We start from the raw sequence: 16,682 nt of genomic DNA, 5'->3' as shown, positions 1-16,682 counted from the left end.
CATGACAAACTAGTTTAAGGAAACAGAACCTTTCACACCTTCCCCAGGTATTAGAGATAATCCTTATTATTCTTTTGTTTTAATTCAACCATTATCAGCCTTTATACTGACAATAAAACGTTTACCAAGTCACATCGCTTCAATCCCAGTACACATTTACCCAACTATTATCAAAAGTATTTCTAAATAAATACAACAAAACATTTTCTTGCGACCTTACATGAAGTGTTATGATAAAATGCATTATGAAGAAGAATTGGACCTGTTCTGCAGGTGCATTAGAGCTAACATTAGCATCATGCTACATTTTATGAGATTATTAGTACATTTTTACTCAGAACTCACTTTAAACCACCATCGAGTGTTGTAATAACTTCCTTTTGCGATCACATGTATACTTTGGGCAGCCGCGGTACATTATAAAAGTAGCCCAAAAAACCACAACCCACAGCAATTTTGTTCTGCAATTTTTCCTGCGACTGTATTTTCAAAATGGCCTAATTGTGTGGGGAAACCACGACCCTGACAACACTGGTTCGCTGTACCGTTATCACATATATATACAGAGTATACAGATCTCTCACGCACTGTTGCTCTCTCTCTCTCTCTCTCTCTCGGACACACTCGCTCTCTCTCTCCGTGTTTGCTTCACTTTTGTCTAGCCCGGCGCATCCCTGCATCCCAATGTGCATACTGTCGACCCTATCTGCCCTAAATAGTATTGAAAATTACTAATATCACACAGAACTTCGAATGGATAGTGTGCATATTGGGACGCAGGCAATGATTACATTCCGCGCTGCCATGACAGCAAGAAGTTGGGGTCAATCCTTATCAAACGATTAATTTGCGTTAACAAAATATTAACGTGTTAAAATTTTTAGATTAATCGCATGCATTAACGCGTTAATGTTGACAGCCATATTAAAAACAAAACAAAACAAACCCCCACGTGGTTGGTTGAAAGTATAAACAATTTAATTTCAAGTGAAATAGACTAAAATGTATAAACGTTGATATTGACTATATTTTTCTCAAGAAAAATTACAGTTTTTTTTAAAAGTGTGAAAAAAAACCCACCACTTCCGCCATTAAGGAGATACATACTGCAGTTAATCATGTTGTTATTTTGAGATGTTCCAGAGGCCAAAAACACGGACAAACTTTCCGGGTGGCTACATACAAAAAACAGGTTCATTCTCAACACTGCATTTGGCACGTCCCTAACAGGTCAATCCAATTAGCCCTGAAACGGGTACAACACTTAATAACATCGTCATTCTGGGCAAAAATCAGCCTTTAGATTTACATTCATTTAGACGGAAAGTGAAAGTGACAAGAAGGCAATTACCAAAGGAGGTCTCGTCCGGGTTTGTTCCATCCTACTCAATTAAGTTCCAGTTTCATTAATGTCCCTTTGCATCACTTCAATCAAGTCCACGGCCCCTTACGAACGCTACGGTGACTTTCACCGAATCGCATTAAAGAAATGAACTTTCCAAATCCAACTGCACTATTTCGGATGTGAGGGTAGAATGGGCCGGACGTGTCCTTCCTTCTCATCCTACTCTTGACAGCGCGGGCCGTGCCATGTTTATTGCCGAATAATTACATTTTAAGCACTTTAAATGACTTTGCTTCATCAGACTGAATGATTAATTGCGTCGCTGGATGAGGATTGTGAAGTTAATATGAGCTTAATGATCGGTCTGGTCTCTCAAAGTTATTGAGAGCTTTTTTTCTCCCATCTTAGCTGTGAGTAATCTGTATGAACTTTACTTTGACAGTTAATATCGCACTTTCATTTCCTTGTTGGTGTAATTGTTTTAATTATGTTACGTTCATTATTCAACAGGGATGATCTTATAGCTCCAGGGAAATGATATTTTCTAAACAGGTTTTCATTCAAGCGGGGAACAAACAAAAGACAAGGATGACATATGCCAGAATAAACAATGACAAAATTGTTACGAGCCTGTGACCTTTCGCAAATGTCTTTAGAAGAAAAGAAAAAACCTCAAATACAAGCGATTTAATCAAGTTTTCACGTTTCACTGGCAGAATCGCGAGCAAAATAATTAACCCGCGTGAAGCGCAGAGGTGGCGTGTCAGCCGTGACCTGCCAACGCTCTCCGAGCCCTTGATCAATTTACAGTCTCAGCCAGACTTGTGTTCTATCCAAAGATGGTATCAGCCAGCCAACGGGGGAGCCATCTTGGCTCATATGTCTACTGGTGGCAGAGTTCTTCGGCTTGACCTTTAGACTTTGAGCAGCAATGATTATAGAGGGAGCGTTCAGCTGCCAACCTGTAATCTCCAGCGACAAACCCTTCTGGCACAGAGACCTCTGGACCCGGATCTTGGCTCCGTCTCAAACATCGCCTAAGCCTGACTATCCTTTTCAGCAGCAGCGCCATGTTGGCTCTGTTAACTATTGATTAGCTGTAGTGATGGTGCAGGCTGATTCTCTCCAGATCACAGATGGCAGCTCACCATACAGCCATTTTGGATCCATTTCCAACATGACAGATGGCACGAGTTGATATGTTTTTTTTTTTTTAAGCTGATGTTGAAATGTGGTGGCCTAGTTTTAGTATTGCTTGTTCTGAAACTACTACAAAGAACACGGAGTGACATAAAAAACAAAAACAAAAAAACAAGGAATCTGTCAGCAGCCTCAGAGAGGCAGACGCAGCGGTATCACTTATCATCTCACTAGAATGTGGGGGATGATAATAATATGACACTGGGTTTATGAGAAGCAATTGCCAGTTTGATTTCCACTAAGCACATGGATATCCTCCAAAGCCTGTCACAAAACTCTGTAGGAGGTTCGATATTATACACTTGGAGTCACTGAGATGAACCTGAGAGCGGTTTCTCAGAACATTTCTTTGACGCTCACAGAATTCACTATCACTTCTTGCAGCAAACTAAAATACAGATTCCAAATTTAAAACAAAAACAGACTGATGGATGGATGGATAGCCCAACTGCTGCTTTACACTGCAACCCTATTCCCAAGAGAACGAGTTTTCTTAGGACAGTGGAAAGCAGTTCAGAGGTTTAGGATGGGATCTGCTTTGCATTATTCAAAGTCTGTGTTCATCTCCGAACTGGCATTCATGCATATAAAAGAAAAGGCCTCGCGAATGACCCAGCAAGTGGAAGACGAGGGGCCTACAGTAACACAAACTGTACATTTGAGATAAATCTTTTATCTCTTGATGGAACTGAGCAGCATGGGGCAGTTCTCTCGGAAAACACATATTATTCAGGACATATATAAGGAAAAAATATAGAAGGAAAGGAGAAAGTTCTTAAACATCTCCTAAGTTAATGTAATGAGAAGGTGCTTGCTAAAAAAAAACAGGAAAAAAAAATCAACAGACACATGTAAATGCACTGCAGATCCTGCGCTGAGCATGCAAATGCACTTTTGAATATATCACCGTTCCAGAATCCTGACTACGGTAATGATAATGCACACACTGGTACTCCCTCGTAAATACAACCCCACTCATCCCTAATTCGCGGGGAAAGCATGCTCATCAAATACCTATAAGGCAAGACACAAACATTGTACTGAATGTCAACACTGACTGATTGATTTGTCTTTTTAAATTCTGTTCAATAGATTGAACAATCACACATCCAGACAGGTAGAGGGCGCTGTGAAACACTCACCTCAGCTGCAGGCACTCCCTCGGGTGGGCGGCAGTGGAGAACAATCATGCCATTGATTGGCACCTCCATCCCCTGCGGCTCCTGTTCGAAGTTCTTCCTTAAGTCTATATGGAAACACAAAGGACACTGGTAGCATGTAGCAGCTATGTTACTAGCTAAATCAAGTGCAACTGAAAGTAAGGACTGAACTGATACATACATTAATGTTAACGAAAAAAATGTTAGCATCTCACTACAAGCATTAGCATAAAATGGCTTCTACAGTCAAATTCTCTTGCAGGGAAAAGTGATTTCAAAACATGTCCACTGGTTTATATATATAACGTACATATTATTTATCTCGTATAAGATGCATTTGTTTGCGCTGCAGTGATAAGATGCTTAAGATGTATAAGATGTATTTGGTGGTACAGTGACTATCTCTTTAGCGTGCAGCACGAGCAGTACAACCAATGCATAATATTAATAACTATGACTGGGACTGTCATATACATAACGTTATAATGAGAACACCATTATAATATAACACTGTGATTTTTTTTTAGTTTTGATGCCGTGTTTCTGCACGTTCTACTAGGGGTGCATGTTCTACATCCCTAGTTTTATCTAATTATCTTTGCAGTAGCACAATGCACGAGATTGGGAAACCAATTTTTAAAGTAATTGCCAGCATTTTTGCAATTCCATTTGGTGCTGTAAAAAAAAAGAAAGAAAAAACTAGCCATTTCATATAAATATTATACAAAACAAAAACAAAAAATTCAAAAGTGGAAAGTTATTTATGAAAAAATAGGTTATGATTATACTGACATGCAATGCGGACGGTGGCTTTGCGACTCTTGGAGGTGCCCAGATGACTCCAGGCCACACACAGACACCAGTAGTCCTCCGGTCCATGGAAGTCCTCCACCTGCTGTCTGGACACATTTATCATCACTTCACGGATCTTTAGCCCTGCACAGAAAGGAAAAAGGGAAGGGCTATGATCCACATTTTATAATGGATACAGTGTTTGTAAATCAGTACTAACTAAAGGTAGCGATGCTATAAACTTAACTGTATTTGTAAGCAGCTCAGCTGTTCCCAAAACAATGCAGGTTTTCCAGTAATGAGCTACTTTTTCCAAAAGCAGCAGTGTAACCTGTTTAAATGTTTTTATATCACATCGTTTGCACAGTGAACTGACTAATCAAAAGCATTCTCCTAAACGCTTCTCTCTCTCTCTTACGATTCACTGATTCAAGGCTCCGTGAGGAATTTTTGAAGCAAAATATTTAGTCAAACTGTTGTTCATCCCTATTTTTGACCAAATCATTTTCTATCTTAATCTGTGCATTAAGTCTACATTTCTCTGTGCGTATTAAATGTCACTCTAATTGAGAGTCCCAGTGTTTTTGGTCCCTTATACAGTACATACTGCTCTGTTGATTAAAAGAAATAAATCATCAAATAGTATACATTTAAATGTAATTGAACTCTAAGCTACAAAAAGCTTACTGCATGAAAAGTTTCAAAGTAGCTTTAAATAGAGTTAAACAAATAGGAGACACTAAAATTAAAAGCCAGTTAAATAAACAGCGCTGCTTTTACCACACATCTATCGTAACACTCTAATGTTCATTTGCTTCTAATTCCAATATTGCACGAGACCATTTGGGGCTAGTTTGTGTTTAATGAACTTACCAAACCCTTGTGGCTCCTGCAAGAACCACGACCAGGTAGTAACCGATTAAAGAGCGCAAATGGTATGAGTCAGAAAGCTTACGGGAATTATGAAAGAATAATGCACATCTTCCTATAGAGAATCAGAGGGAGTTTTTAAAAGCATTCCCCAGGCTCCTCTCCAACCATGCTGCTCTCTTCCCTGGCTGCTCTATAATGTATTCTTCTTGTCATAAGCCTAATTTTAGCACTGTTGTCGTGCCGACCAAACATTAAATTATGCAGGCGGGAGTTTGAGGTGGTGGATTACGCTCTTCTCACAGCCAATGCCCAGAAAGCTTTGCAAAACTCTACCAAAATATACGAGCCAGGGCAACGGTGAGTGTCGAGCCAAAAGAGAGACCTGAAATATGAGAGCGAGTTAATGGTTACAAAAGTGAAAACAGTTTTAAATGAAACCGTACTGTGAATTAGAGACACAATTATGTTAAGGGTTAGCGGAGGGAGAATTACGACTATGATACTCTGTCGCAGACGGCAGCGTTAATGCGAGCCTCCGTGCCGGTCTCTGTGGGTGTATTTGCTCTGCTGAGAGAAAATGAGACTTGTCTTTAATGATATTAAGGTAAGCAATGGAAAATCAATTCGAAATTGCTCAGTCCGAGAAGCACGCTTGGCTGTGAGATATGAGCAGAGAGAGGGAGAGAAGGAGACGGAGAGGATTTGAAATGAAAAGGGTATTGCTAAATAAAGGGAGACTGAGTCAGGTCAGGACTCTAAGCATCTATAATCCTTTAAATCTGAATGATTATCTTTCAAACAGGCCTGTGGGGAACAGAACAAACTGACAGAACAGAAACTGAGCTTCCTGTGCCAAAAGGAAGAGGAAAGACAGCAGCGGCAGACACCCTCAATAAAGTACACCAGCTCTAGATACCAACTTAATACAATTCCCCTGCTGAATGTTGCGATTGGAGAGCTGTATATTCACAGGATAATGTGACGGTGCTGAATATATGGCCTGCAATGAAGGCTCCTGTGGATAATATGAATTGAAAATACTTGTTTAGCTGCATTCAGGGTTATACATGCTGGAAATGAGACCTCTAAGTGACTCGGCAAAATAAACTGTAGCGATCAAGGAGGTCTTTAATACCAGGAGAAAAATGTCTGTTCATTCCCCTTTATCGCAATGGCAGTTGCTTGGCAATGCTCAACCACCTTTGCTCATGGTCTCTCAGTTCTGCTGCCAGGATGCTTTGAGCCAATCACTTCAAGCTGTAAATGTCATGTGAATACTTCTTTTAGTACTGTTAAAACACAGAGACTGCTGAAAAAATGCATCACAAAAATATTAAGCAGCAGAACTTTTTGAACATAATAATAATGAATTTCGTGAGCACCAAATCAGCATATTAGAATGATTTCTGAAGGATCACTGAAGGATGGAAATTGCTGAAAATTCAGCTTTATAATTTCAAGAATAAATACATTTTTATAATATATAAAAATAGAAAACAGGTATTTTAAATTGGAATGATACATCACAATATTACTCTTTTACTGTATTCTTTATCTAATAAATGATCAAAATATATTCAATATAATAAAATACAAGCTATTTCAACAAACAGTCAGGCACTGGTACAAAATGTTATATTCTATAATAAAAATGTAACCAGATGGTGTAGTTACAACAGCCCTGAATTTACAAAGAGCCAAATCGGAGTAAATAAATTAATTAATTAAAAGAGACAATTCAATTTAATTACTTATAGGAACTTCTGGTGTAAACTGCTAGAATAATCTGACTCTTTGTGTTTTTTTATCTGGCGAGACAGATATATAGAGATAAAATTAAATCAGATAAAACAGATAAAATACAGAATCATAGCCTGCAAGAAATATTTATGGCTGGTACATTTTCTCAATTCATTGCTATTGGCAAGAAGATACGTACACACCACCTCAGATACAGATTCTGTTGCATCCAATCCCGCCTCCGTGGATGCAGCCAAGAAACTGAAACCTTCCAGCGCTTGTCCACTGATACTCGGAGGAATCGAGACGCACAAGCCAAGTTTGGAACTAAATGACAAGAAGCTTAAGTGTGTGACTGCTCGGACAAAGTGCTGCCACCGAGGAAACTGTTCCACTGGAGGCACCGTTGACTTTAAATAAACCATATAAATCATCATTTCAGGCCCTGGACAGAGACAGAGTGTGTGTGTACAGACAAAGGAAAGTAGTAAACAGTAAAGCATGACTAACGATTATGAATGTGTGGCATATGGAGAGTTGATGCCAGTGTTGTGTGTGGCCTTACAGGAAGCACATAGACCCTGGTATATGTGATAGTACACCCATTGTTTCAGATGCATCCATTAGAGTAGATAGAAGAAAATCTCCCACAAACCAACCAAATATGACATCCTGTCATGGCTGCCAAAGACCTTGAGGCCATGGATTAACTACGAAGCCCAGATACACATCTATAGCGCTTCCAAAACCCTGTTGTATTCCTCTCTGGAGTGGCACACTTGCCTTCTTCTGAGAGTTTTGGTTATTCTTTTCATATTGTGCATGTAAACACACAGACATCTTGTATTCCTGAACTTATGCCAAGCCCTGTGTCAACTATGAACTGCTGAAATGTCTGAGCATCCATCAGGAGCGGAGCTCTTTCGCATCCTGTGCAGGTTCTAAGTGGAATTCTGCTTCTTGTGAATACATGCATCGCTGGGAACGTCTTATTCGATAAGTTCATGCAATATTAAAAACATTATGTTTGACAAGCAGTCAGGCTTACGCAATGTCAACGCTCCAGTGCTGTCAATGTTCAATGTTTTCGGGAAATTATGATAGTAAAATATTTTTATCAACCTGGTTGTTTTCAGCTCAACTATGTTGTTACATATTATACATACACACACATTCAAGATTATTACATATTCTTTTTTGCAGTATAATTAATATTGAAGTATTATGTATTTATGCATATGTTGTAACAAATTCTGAAAAAAAAAAATTAATGAAAATACTGGAGAAAGTTATGTAGATTTTGGGGAAATCAAGTAGTAAATATTACATAAATTATGTAGTTTCATAACATCAGTAAAGTAAAATGTAAGGTTTAGTTCATATATATTAATTAGAAGTTATAATTGTTATACCAAAATGCTGAAAAAACATTTGTTGCCAATTAAATGAAGAAAAACACTGTTAATTCATATGTAAACAACTGCAAAATTAAAAAAAATATATATTTTTTAAATCAACAAAAATAAATAAAATGATTAAATTATAAATACAATATTCCTAATATATACATACACCCACACACACACACACACACACTCACACACACACACACAAACTATAAATTTGCGCTACTATTATACTGTTTGACCTTGAAAAAATCCAAGCTTCCATCCAAGAAAGACAAAAAATCCACTTTTTTCCCTCTTTTCTTCATCCTCTAATTCCTGGTCCCAACACATTCATGTATTCCTTCTCTGCTTTCCAAGCAAGCTGTTGTCTTCATCCCTGCTGTACTTTTCACGCCAGATTCAGAGTTGGAGGGCCCCTAGTCTCCGAGAGAGTCAGTGGCGGCTTTGCTCGCCCATGGTCCTCATCCCTCTTTTCCTGCTCCAGCATTTGGAGATTGGTGTGTGTGTGTGTGTCAGTGCTGGGATCTGGCTTGTGGCTTGTTGCTGAGTGGCAGTGGAGAGTTCTGGGAGAGATTTGGAGAATCAAATCGGCGGCTCACAACAGTAGCAATGTCTCAGTGTCTGGATCTGCACGTCCAGTGATGCCACGTCCAAAGTGTCCTCACTCTCCCAGGGCTTGGCAGAGACCAACAGATCTGATCCCTCTCCTAGTGCTGGCAGCCACTGGGTTGCAGCTGTGTGTTTGCATGTGTGAATATTGTCCGACTGTTGGCTTTGAGCTCTTTAAGCAGTCGGAGGTCTGTGCCATCCCTGTGAGCCTTCTGATCCTGTAGAGACACAGGGTTATAGGGCCACTTCAAGGATTAAAAACCACAGATGACAGCATGGATGAATGATGTTTGTCAGTGCTACATCTGGGAAAATGTTTCAAACTGCATGACAGCTGTATTTGTGTGACATGACTAGGGATGGAACAGTTACCAGTTTGACAATAAACCAAGATCAAATCACCAACAGTTAGTTCAGCTTTATATTTTAATTACCTTTAAAACCATACTTGATTACCATGATTTGTTTAAAAGTTTAGCCATTTTATTTATTTATTTATTATCATTTTCTAAGGCCATGTACACACTTTAAAGTTTCAGGAGTGACAACCACATTTAAATAAACAAGTGTTGGTTGTTACCTAACTGTGTGTGTATAAACCAGGATCAAGCACTAAAGTGAACTGACAACCGCATATGAGGTTTAAAATTATGCCCGAACTATGTGAACATGTTATGTTGGGAGTCACCCAACCAACATTTTTTGTTCATGTTAATGTTATTATCGAATGTTTATGCAAACAAAAAGTGCTGCTAATTTTATTTGTTGTTTGTTGGTTTTCTATATAAGGCTTAGTGAAATGATTATCAGTACTTTTTGAACATTTCCAGCACATTTTAACAATACCGTGTTAATATTTATGAACATTTTGTTCACTATAATCATGACACTGAAGAGACGTAACACTAAAAAAGTGTTAAAAAGCCCTTTTAGACAGTCTAAGTGTGTTCCGTAGTGTCTTGACTGACAGTGCAACTGCTAATCCTGAATCAAAGCATTTTGTTAACAAGTCTGTGAATAGTCTAAACAGTTACTGTTCATAATCCTGGATTGCAGCTACATCTTATTTGGCTGTTGTTCACAAGTTCATGTATAGCTCATTCAGCCCTGAGGATTCGTAAGGGCATGCATTTTCTTTTCCTTCATCTCTTTCAAACTCTCTCTCCTCTGTTTTCTCCATCTTCTTTGTCCTTCCTGGATCTCAATGCATCTTGTCTTGTGTCTGTCTTTCTCTGTTGGCGGTAGATGATATAGCGTAGTGGGCTAGCTGTGATCTTAATGCAGAATGCTGGACGTCGATCCCTCTTGCAGTCGCCAAACAGCAGGTGAGGACCATCTCACCCTCCATCTCTTGCTGTGTCCCTTTTCCCCTCCTTCTGTAGTTGCCTTCCAAGTGTCTTCTCTTATCTATCTCCTGTTTACCCATCAGCCCACTGGATATTCTCCATACAGTGACCTTTTAAAGAGACTGTTCACCCCAAAAATTAAACATCTGATATCATTTACTCACCCTGATGTCAATCCAAACCTATTCGGCTATCTTTTTTAGATGGAACACAAAAGCAGATTTATGCCACTCTTTTTAATATTTTTAAGCTCTGAAAAGGCTTTTATGACCTTGAAAAAAACTGATAAAAAAATTCTGTGTGAACATTCTTCAAAACATCGTCATTTGTGTTCCTCTGAAGAAGTCTGTCATACAGGACGTGAAGTAGTGCTGGGCGATGCGACGATATAATCGTATATCGACGATGTCTCGTAAGTATTACGATGTCAACAGTCAGGTAACAGACGATTATCGACATTATCGGGGGAAAAATTACAAATGATAAACCTAATAAGTTGCAAAAAATATTTTACACAGCCCCATAGTCACCATACAGGTCTTTTTGCATGCAAGAATGAAATAATTTTATAGGAGGATTGGGAATCGAAAAGCTATTCCAATTTTGGAAATAAGATCAGATTTGTAAGGTCAGGAATCAAATTAATTGTTATAAAATTAAATTTCGATTCTGCTTCTTGGTTCCTGTATGCACATTTTTTATGATTTCAAAAGATTCAACTGCAAGAAGACGAAATAGAACTCACTTCTGCACTCGCGCGCTGTTTTCTGTGCAAAGCACACACACAAAGCTTGCACAAAAGCCACCTCTTATATACGCGAACACTGAACTGAGCTCTCTTTCTCGCATTCTTACACATTTGAATGGACAAATACACACAAAATTATATCCAAATATCCCATAAATATAATTGGTTATGTCTTAAGTGAACGTAAAGAGGGTGTATTGGATCCGTGCAATGACAGCAGTCACTGCCGCCAGTCATTAATTTACATTTACGCATTTAGCAGACGCTTTTATCCAAAGCGACTTACATTGCATTCAAGTTACAGTTTTACATTTTATCAGCTCTTGCTTTCCCTGGGAATCGAACCCATGATCTTGGCGTTGCTAGCGCCATGCTCTACTATTTGAGCTATAGGAAAGCTTTGATTATTAATGTTAATCAAAGAACAAAAGAAAAGAAAATCCCTCACTGATCTTGACTGAATCACTTTTGTAACCTCAGTTTATATTTTATTTCCCTGTTCGGCGCTGACTACTGTAATGGCAATGTGCATCTGTGTATGCGATTATTTTGGAGATGCGTTCCAGTATAATTTATCCTTATTTAGGGTAAGGCCTATTCTATTTTGATCTCCAGTTTAATCAAAGTTAAACAGAAAAAAAGACAAACAGTATGTAAACACTGCATGTGTTTCTGAATATTTATTTTAACAGACTGTATAATGATGAAAAATCACACACATGACAGTTATAATTAAAAAACGCAAATTCCTTCACAGCCTATTCATACAGCGCACACAGTGCCCTATTTTGTGTACAGTGTACAACGTATAATTATGTTTAATTAAGCTGAGATATAGCACTATAAACTCTTAATTCATTTGCAACAAAACTATAAAATTTTGTTGCAAACAGATGAAGACATTATAGGCTACTCAGGTCGCCCATCAACATGCACGCGTTTGGAGATTTGGCAGCCCAACACTGAATATTATACTTTGGGCGTTGTATTTTGATTAATACAATAAAAATTATAAAAACTAAAATACAAAACTAAAATTTTAAATGACCCCTTGTTCTAAATAAATCTGTTATTTTTATTTTGTTAAAAACAGGCCTCCAAGCAAGGCTACCAGAAAAAAACAAAAACAAAAATAAATGAAATCTTTTTAATCTCTGCATGACTTTAGTCATACATGATAAATATCAAATAACTTATAGCTTGACTACAAGTTTAAAAACAGCGCTACAATTATTATAATCAAGGAAATTAAACTTACCATCATGAAATTTGTCTAATGCCAAAAAGAAAGGGAAACATCGGAAAACAGGCATATTTATTCAAGACATTACTATATGACATCAACATGCATTTATCATTCTTACAATCACCGCCAGAATGTCCAACTTCACCATGATGAACTTAAAATTGGGTTGTATTATTTTTCCTCAACAATTCTTCTCACAAAACGAAATTAATTTCAAACACAAATTTGATAAGAACAGAGTGGAAATTCTTAGCAACACCAACATAACAGCAAAGCTAATGTTTTCTTTTAGTTTAAGCACAAACTAAGAAAAGTAATACAAAACTTTAACGTGGCAATAATTAAGACCAAACTGAATATGGTGTGTGTTTATGGTGCATGTCGGCAATATTTTCTTAGCAGGGTGGGGCCTGGTGGATGTGGGGCTTAGGTAGACAATATTATTGGATATCGCAATATTTTTTAAGGCGATTATCGATAAGATATTTTTGACATATCGCCCAGACCTAACGTGAAGCAACAAAGTTTCATTTTTGAGCGAACTACTCCTTTAACTCTTTCCCTCCTAGACTTCTTGTAAACTTCTTGCATCCTCTCATCCTCTCCCCTTTAAATCTCTTTAATGTCACCCTTTTTTCTTGCATTTCTCCCTTACCCTCCATCCTTCTCCGCCCATTCCTCCATTCAACTCCCTAAATCTCTCCTTTGGCAGATCTCTATCTTTATCACTCTCCTAATAAATCTCTCTTCCTCTCTCTTTTCTTTTTTGCTCTCAGTCTGTCAATCTTTCTTTCTCTGTGGTAGTAGGATCAGAGGCTTTAGCTGTGTGATCTGTATTGATCAGTGAGCAGTGGGGTTATACTGCTCTGGCTGACTGTTGCTCTGCACTGCCCTGTCTCCCTGCTCTCTTCCAGCCCATATCCATAGCCATGACAACAACAGGCTAAGCTTTGGCCGGTGAGGCACTTCCTGTTGCGTCTAAAAGAAAATTAAATTTTTTCGAATGAAACTATTTTTAGAGGTTACACTGAAAAAATGTTGCTTTATAAGAGAAGTCACTGACTTTTTGCGACAGGTGGAATTCAGCTTGCGGCACTTCTCAATCATTCCTATGGTATCTGTAAATGGCGACTGAGTGTCACACAACTCTGACTGAAATTCAGTGACGTCAAGGCTGCAATGTGATTAGTTATTAAGGCACACGTGATCCAAGTTGACCGTTACACTTTCTCCAATTGTAAGTAATACAGACCCTCTCTTCTCCCAATAGAAAGACAATCCCTGACTGTAACAGGATCAATGAATCAGTAAATGAAACAATTCAAATTCTGAATCTAGAATGAATTAGTCCAATTTGAGAATGACTCAGTCTGATTTTGCACCTGATTCAACTAGTTCACTAAAAAAAAACCTGACTTTAAAGTGAGCGATACATGAAATGATTCATTAATTGACCCAAGTTCAACTCGCTTACTCATACAGGAAAAAACGTATGTAGTAAATTAACTTGAGAACCGCTGTAATCAATAAATCAATGAGTCGAAAAATTCAACTTCCAATTCTAGAATTGTCTGATTCATGAATAAATTGTTCAGTCTGATTTGTACATTTTTTTTTGGCATTTTTGCCTTTATTCTGATAAGACAGTAGGAACCAAGGGGGGGGTGTGAGATCAGGACAGGTCAACAAGCCAGGATTCGAACCCGGGACACCTGTAGTGCAATGGCTCTATATGGTGGCACACTGCCCACAAGGCTATTGGTGCTGACATTCAGTCTGATTTGTGAACCAAATCAGCAGGTTCATTAAAAATAACTGTTTCAAAGGAATCATTTGTTCATTGATCTGGTTGCCAACTTCAACTCACCGATAGCTGTTCTTGAGCTGACAACTCAATTGATGGGAAGTTATCAGAGAATAAGGACATCACTTGTTTGTCTGTTATACACAAAGCTTGTCATGCAACTTTAACAGATTTGGAATACAGCAGCCGACTGGTAAGTAATGACAGAATTTCCATTTTTGGGTGAACAATTCCTACAGTTATTTGCTATCAATGGTAGCCATGATCATTATCACCCCTGGCAACACGAGCAACTAACACCTCACAGGCGCTGCAGCTCACAGAGCCCTATCAAATACATTTTCATGAAGCGCCAGCACAAAATTCAACACAGTCCTCATAATTATTAAACAAACCAGCACATTTTATCAAGCACAGGTGTACAAATGTGTGATAATGCACTAGATGCACACACTCACACTCTCGTCACGGCTTTATGAATCATTGACCGTACAGTGAGACCGCACACCAACACCTGAGGTACGTCTACAAGGTCACACACCTGAGCCCCCATCGGCCCGCAGACGTTCTTTAGACATCACCCTAGGAAAAACTCATTGTCATCCTTGTGCTTTTAGCTTATATACAGTTCTTACAATGCTTATTTCATTCAACAATCTTCCAAATGGGCCTTTATACTATAGTATTTCCAATTCAATGCAACCCCCATTTTCTATGTTCTGCAGAAGATAGATACAGGTCATACAGTTTAGGGACAGGAACATGATGACAAAATTTTCATTTTTTGGAAACCTATCCCTATGACATCTCTATATTTAAAATGCAATTGTAGTACCAGATTTTAAAGCTCATGTTTATAACACAACAGTATTAGTAGCAAACAGAGCTGTGAATGTTGCTGGGAGGTGATTATACTGTCCTGCTCGTGCGTGATTCTGTTCATATGCCAGAGAATCGCAGTGGTGTCCAGTCCTGTTAGCCAGATCTGCTGTGACTGTGTGTTTGGCCACAGGAAGGAAACAGAGCTGGTTAATTCTGAAACAGACCTGCAAGCTGGCTGCTCTTCCTGACGGCGTTCATCAAACATGCGGCGGTAAAGCCGGAGGTTTCCTTTTACGTCTCTATTAATGCCTGTGAGTCTGGAATCAGAGCCAAATACAAATGCATAAAATTACACAAACAAACCCTGGGTGATATTTACAGTGCAGTGAACGACACTGTTTCATGGTCCAGTGCTGGTGCAACTGATTCACGTGCTAAAGCCATTTTTACTAACATCAGGCAGATAGAATTGGATTATTTATGTGTATATGTACGTCTATAAGACACTGTCTGTCTACATCAACCTCGTCCTGTCCCGCAGTGCGGTTTTACAGTCTTTACCAGTCTTCACAAAAGTGCACCATTTCAAAAGTACTGACAGATTTACCAACCATCCATCCGTGAGCGATTCCATTCAGCCCAGCAGGACAAATAATCCAAGCAGGCACGCAGGCAGTCCAAGGACACCGCGGCTCCAGCTCTCCGAGTTTGATTTAACGGCTTTGCCGCCAGAGAGATGCGATCGGAGCGTATCTGTGCTGGACCGAGGGAGCCCGGTCTTAATCAACGGAGCCTCACAGATGTACAGAGATGATTAGGCAATCCAACAACCCGCTGAGACTCAATGGTCAATACCGGGCATGGATAGAAGATCTCTGTAAGTGTGCTAAGAGGAAGCTGAGATAGCAAGCTGGGCGCATGCAACATCACATTTGAGGTGGATGTTTATTTTAGCAGATGATCCTAGATCAGCCTTGGGGCTTTCAGCGTGTGAGCATGCGAAAAGTTACTTAGATTTGTAAGCAGTAGGTTCCTTCTACTTTATAATGGGGTGGTTTGGCATAGTGGTTAAAGATCTGGGATGATAACCAAAAGGCTGTAGGTTTGAGCCCCACAAGGGCTAATCTGTAAGCACCACTGTGCCTGCGGCAAGGCACTTAAACCCATGTAGCTCCAGGGAGATTGTCCTTATTATAAGAGCACCATAAGACCTATTTCAGCAAATTTGTAGCATAATTACAACAACAAGCTCTATGTAGAAAATTAAGTGATTAATAAGTTCCCACATAGAGCATTTTCTTTTAAATTAAAGTCAAATAGGGTCGATTTTTTTTAGAATTTTATAAACTTGATCATCATGAAATCTAATTTATCACGACGTTTTCAAAAACAAATCCCCAAGTATACCAACAAACTTCTCCAAACATGACGATACACAATATGTACCCTAATGGCAGTAATAACAAACGTAGAGTTGTTTGCAAACACACTTTCACACATACAGATCAGTAACTGGTTTCAGAACAGATTCTGTTTGCGTCTCTCATGAAGCAAAAAAATCTATAGCATTTACTCTGCTTATTGACTA

General features: G+C 38.8%; 1 protein-coding gene across 1 annotated transcript in view; it reads right to left on the bottom strand.

The window, feature by feature from the left end:
- LOC306862670 (netrin receptor UNC5D-like) overlaps nucleotides 1-16,682 on the bottom strand; it is a gene marked incomplete at its 5' end in the record, with an annotated part of 197,990 nt that overhangs the window by 52,152 nt on the left and 129,156 nt on the right. Inside the window, 2 exons of the mRNA XM_079405596.1 lie at nucleotides 3,688-3,791; nucleotides 4,498-4,641. Coding sequence (XP_079261722.1) covers nucleotides 3,688-3,791; nucleotides 4,498-4,641 — 248 coding nt within the window. The remainder of the gene's footprint in view (nucleotides 1-3,687; nucleotides 3,792-4,497; nucleotides 4,642-16,682) is intronic.

This window comes from Barbus barbus, assembly GCF_936440315.1.
Source record: "Barbus barbus genome assembly, chromosome: 43".
Lineage (NCBI taxonomy): Eukaryota > Metazoa > Chordata > Actinopteri > Cypriniformes > Cyprinidae > Barbus > Barbus barbus.
This window is presented reverse-complemented; position numbering and strand designations above follow the sequence as displayed.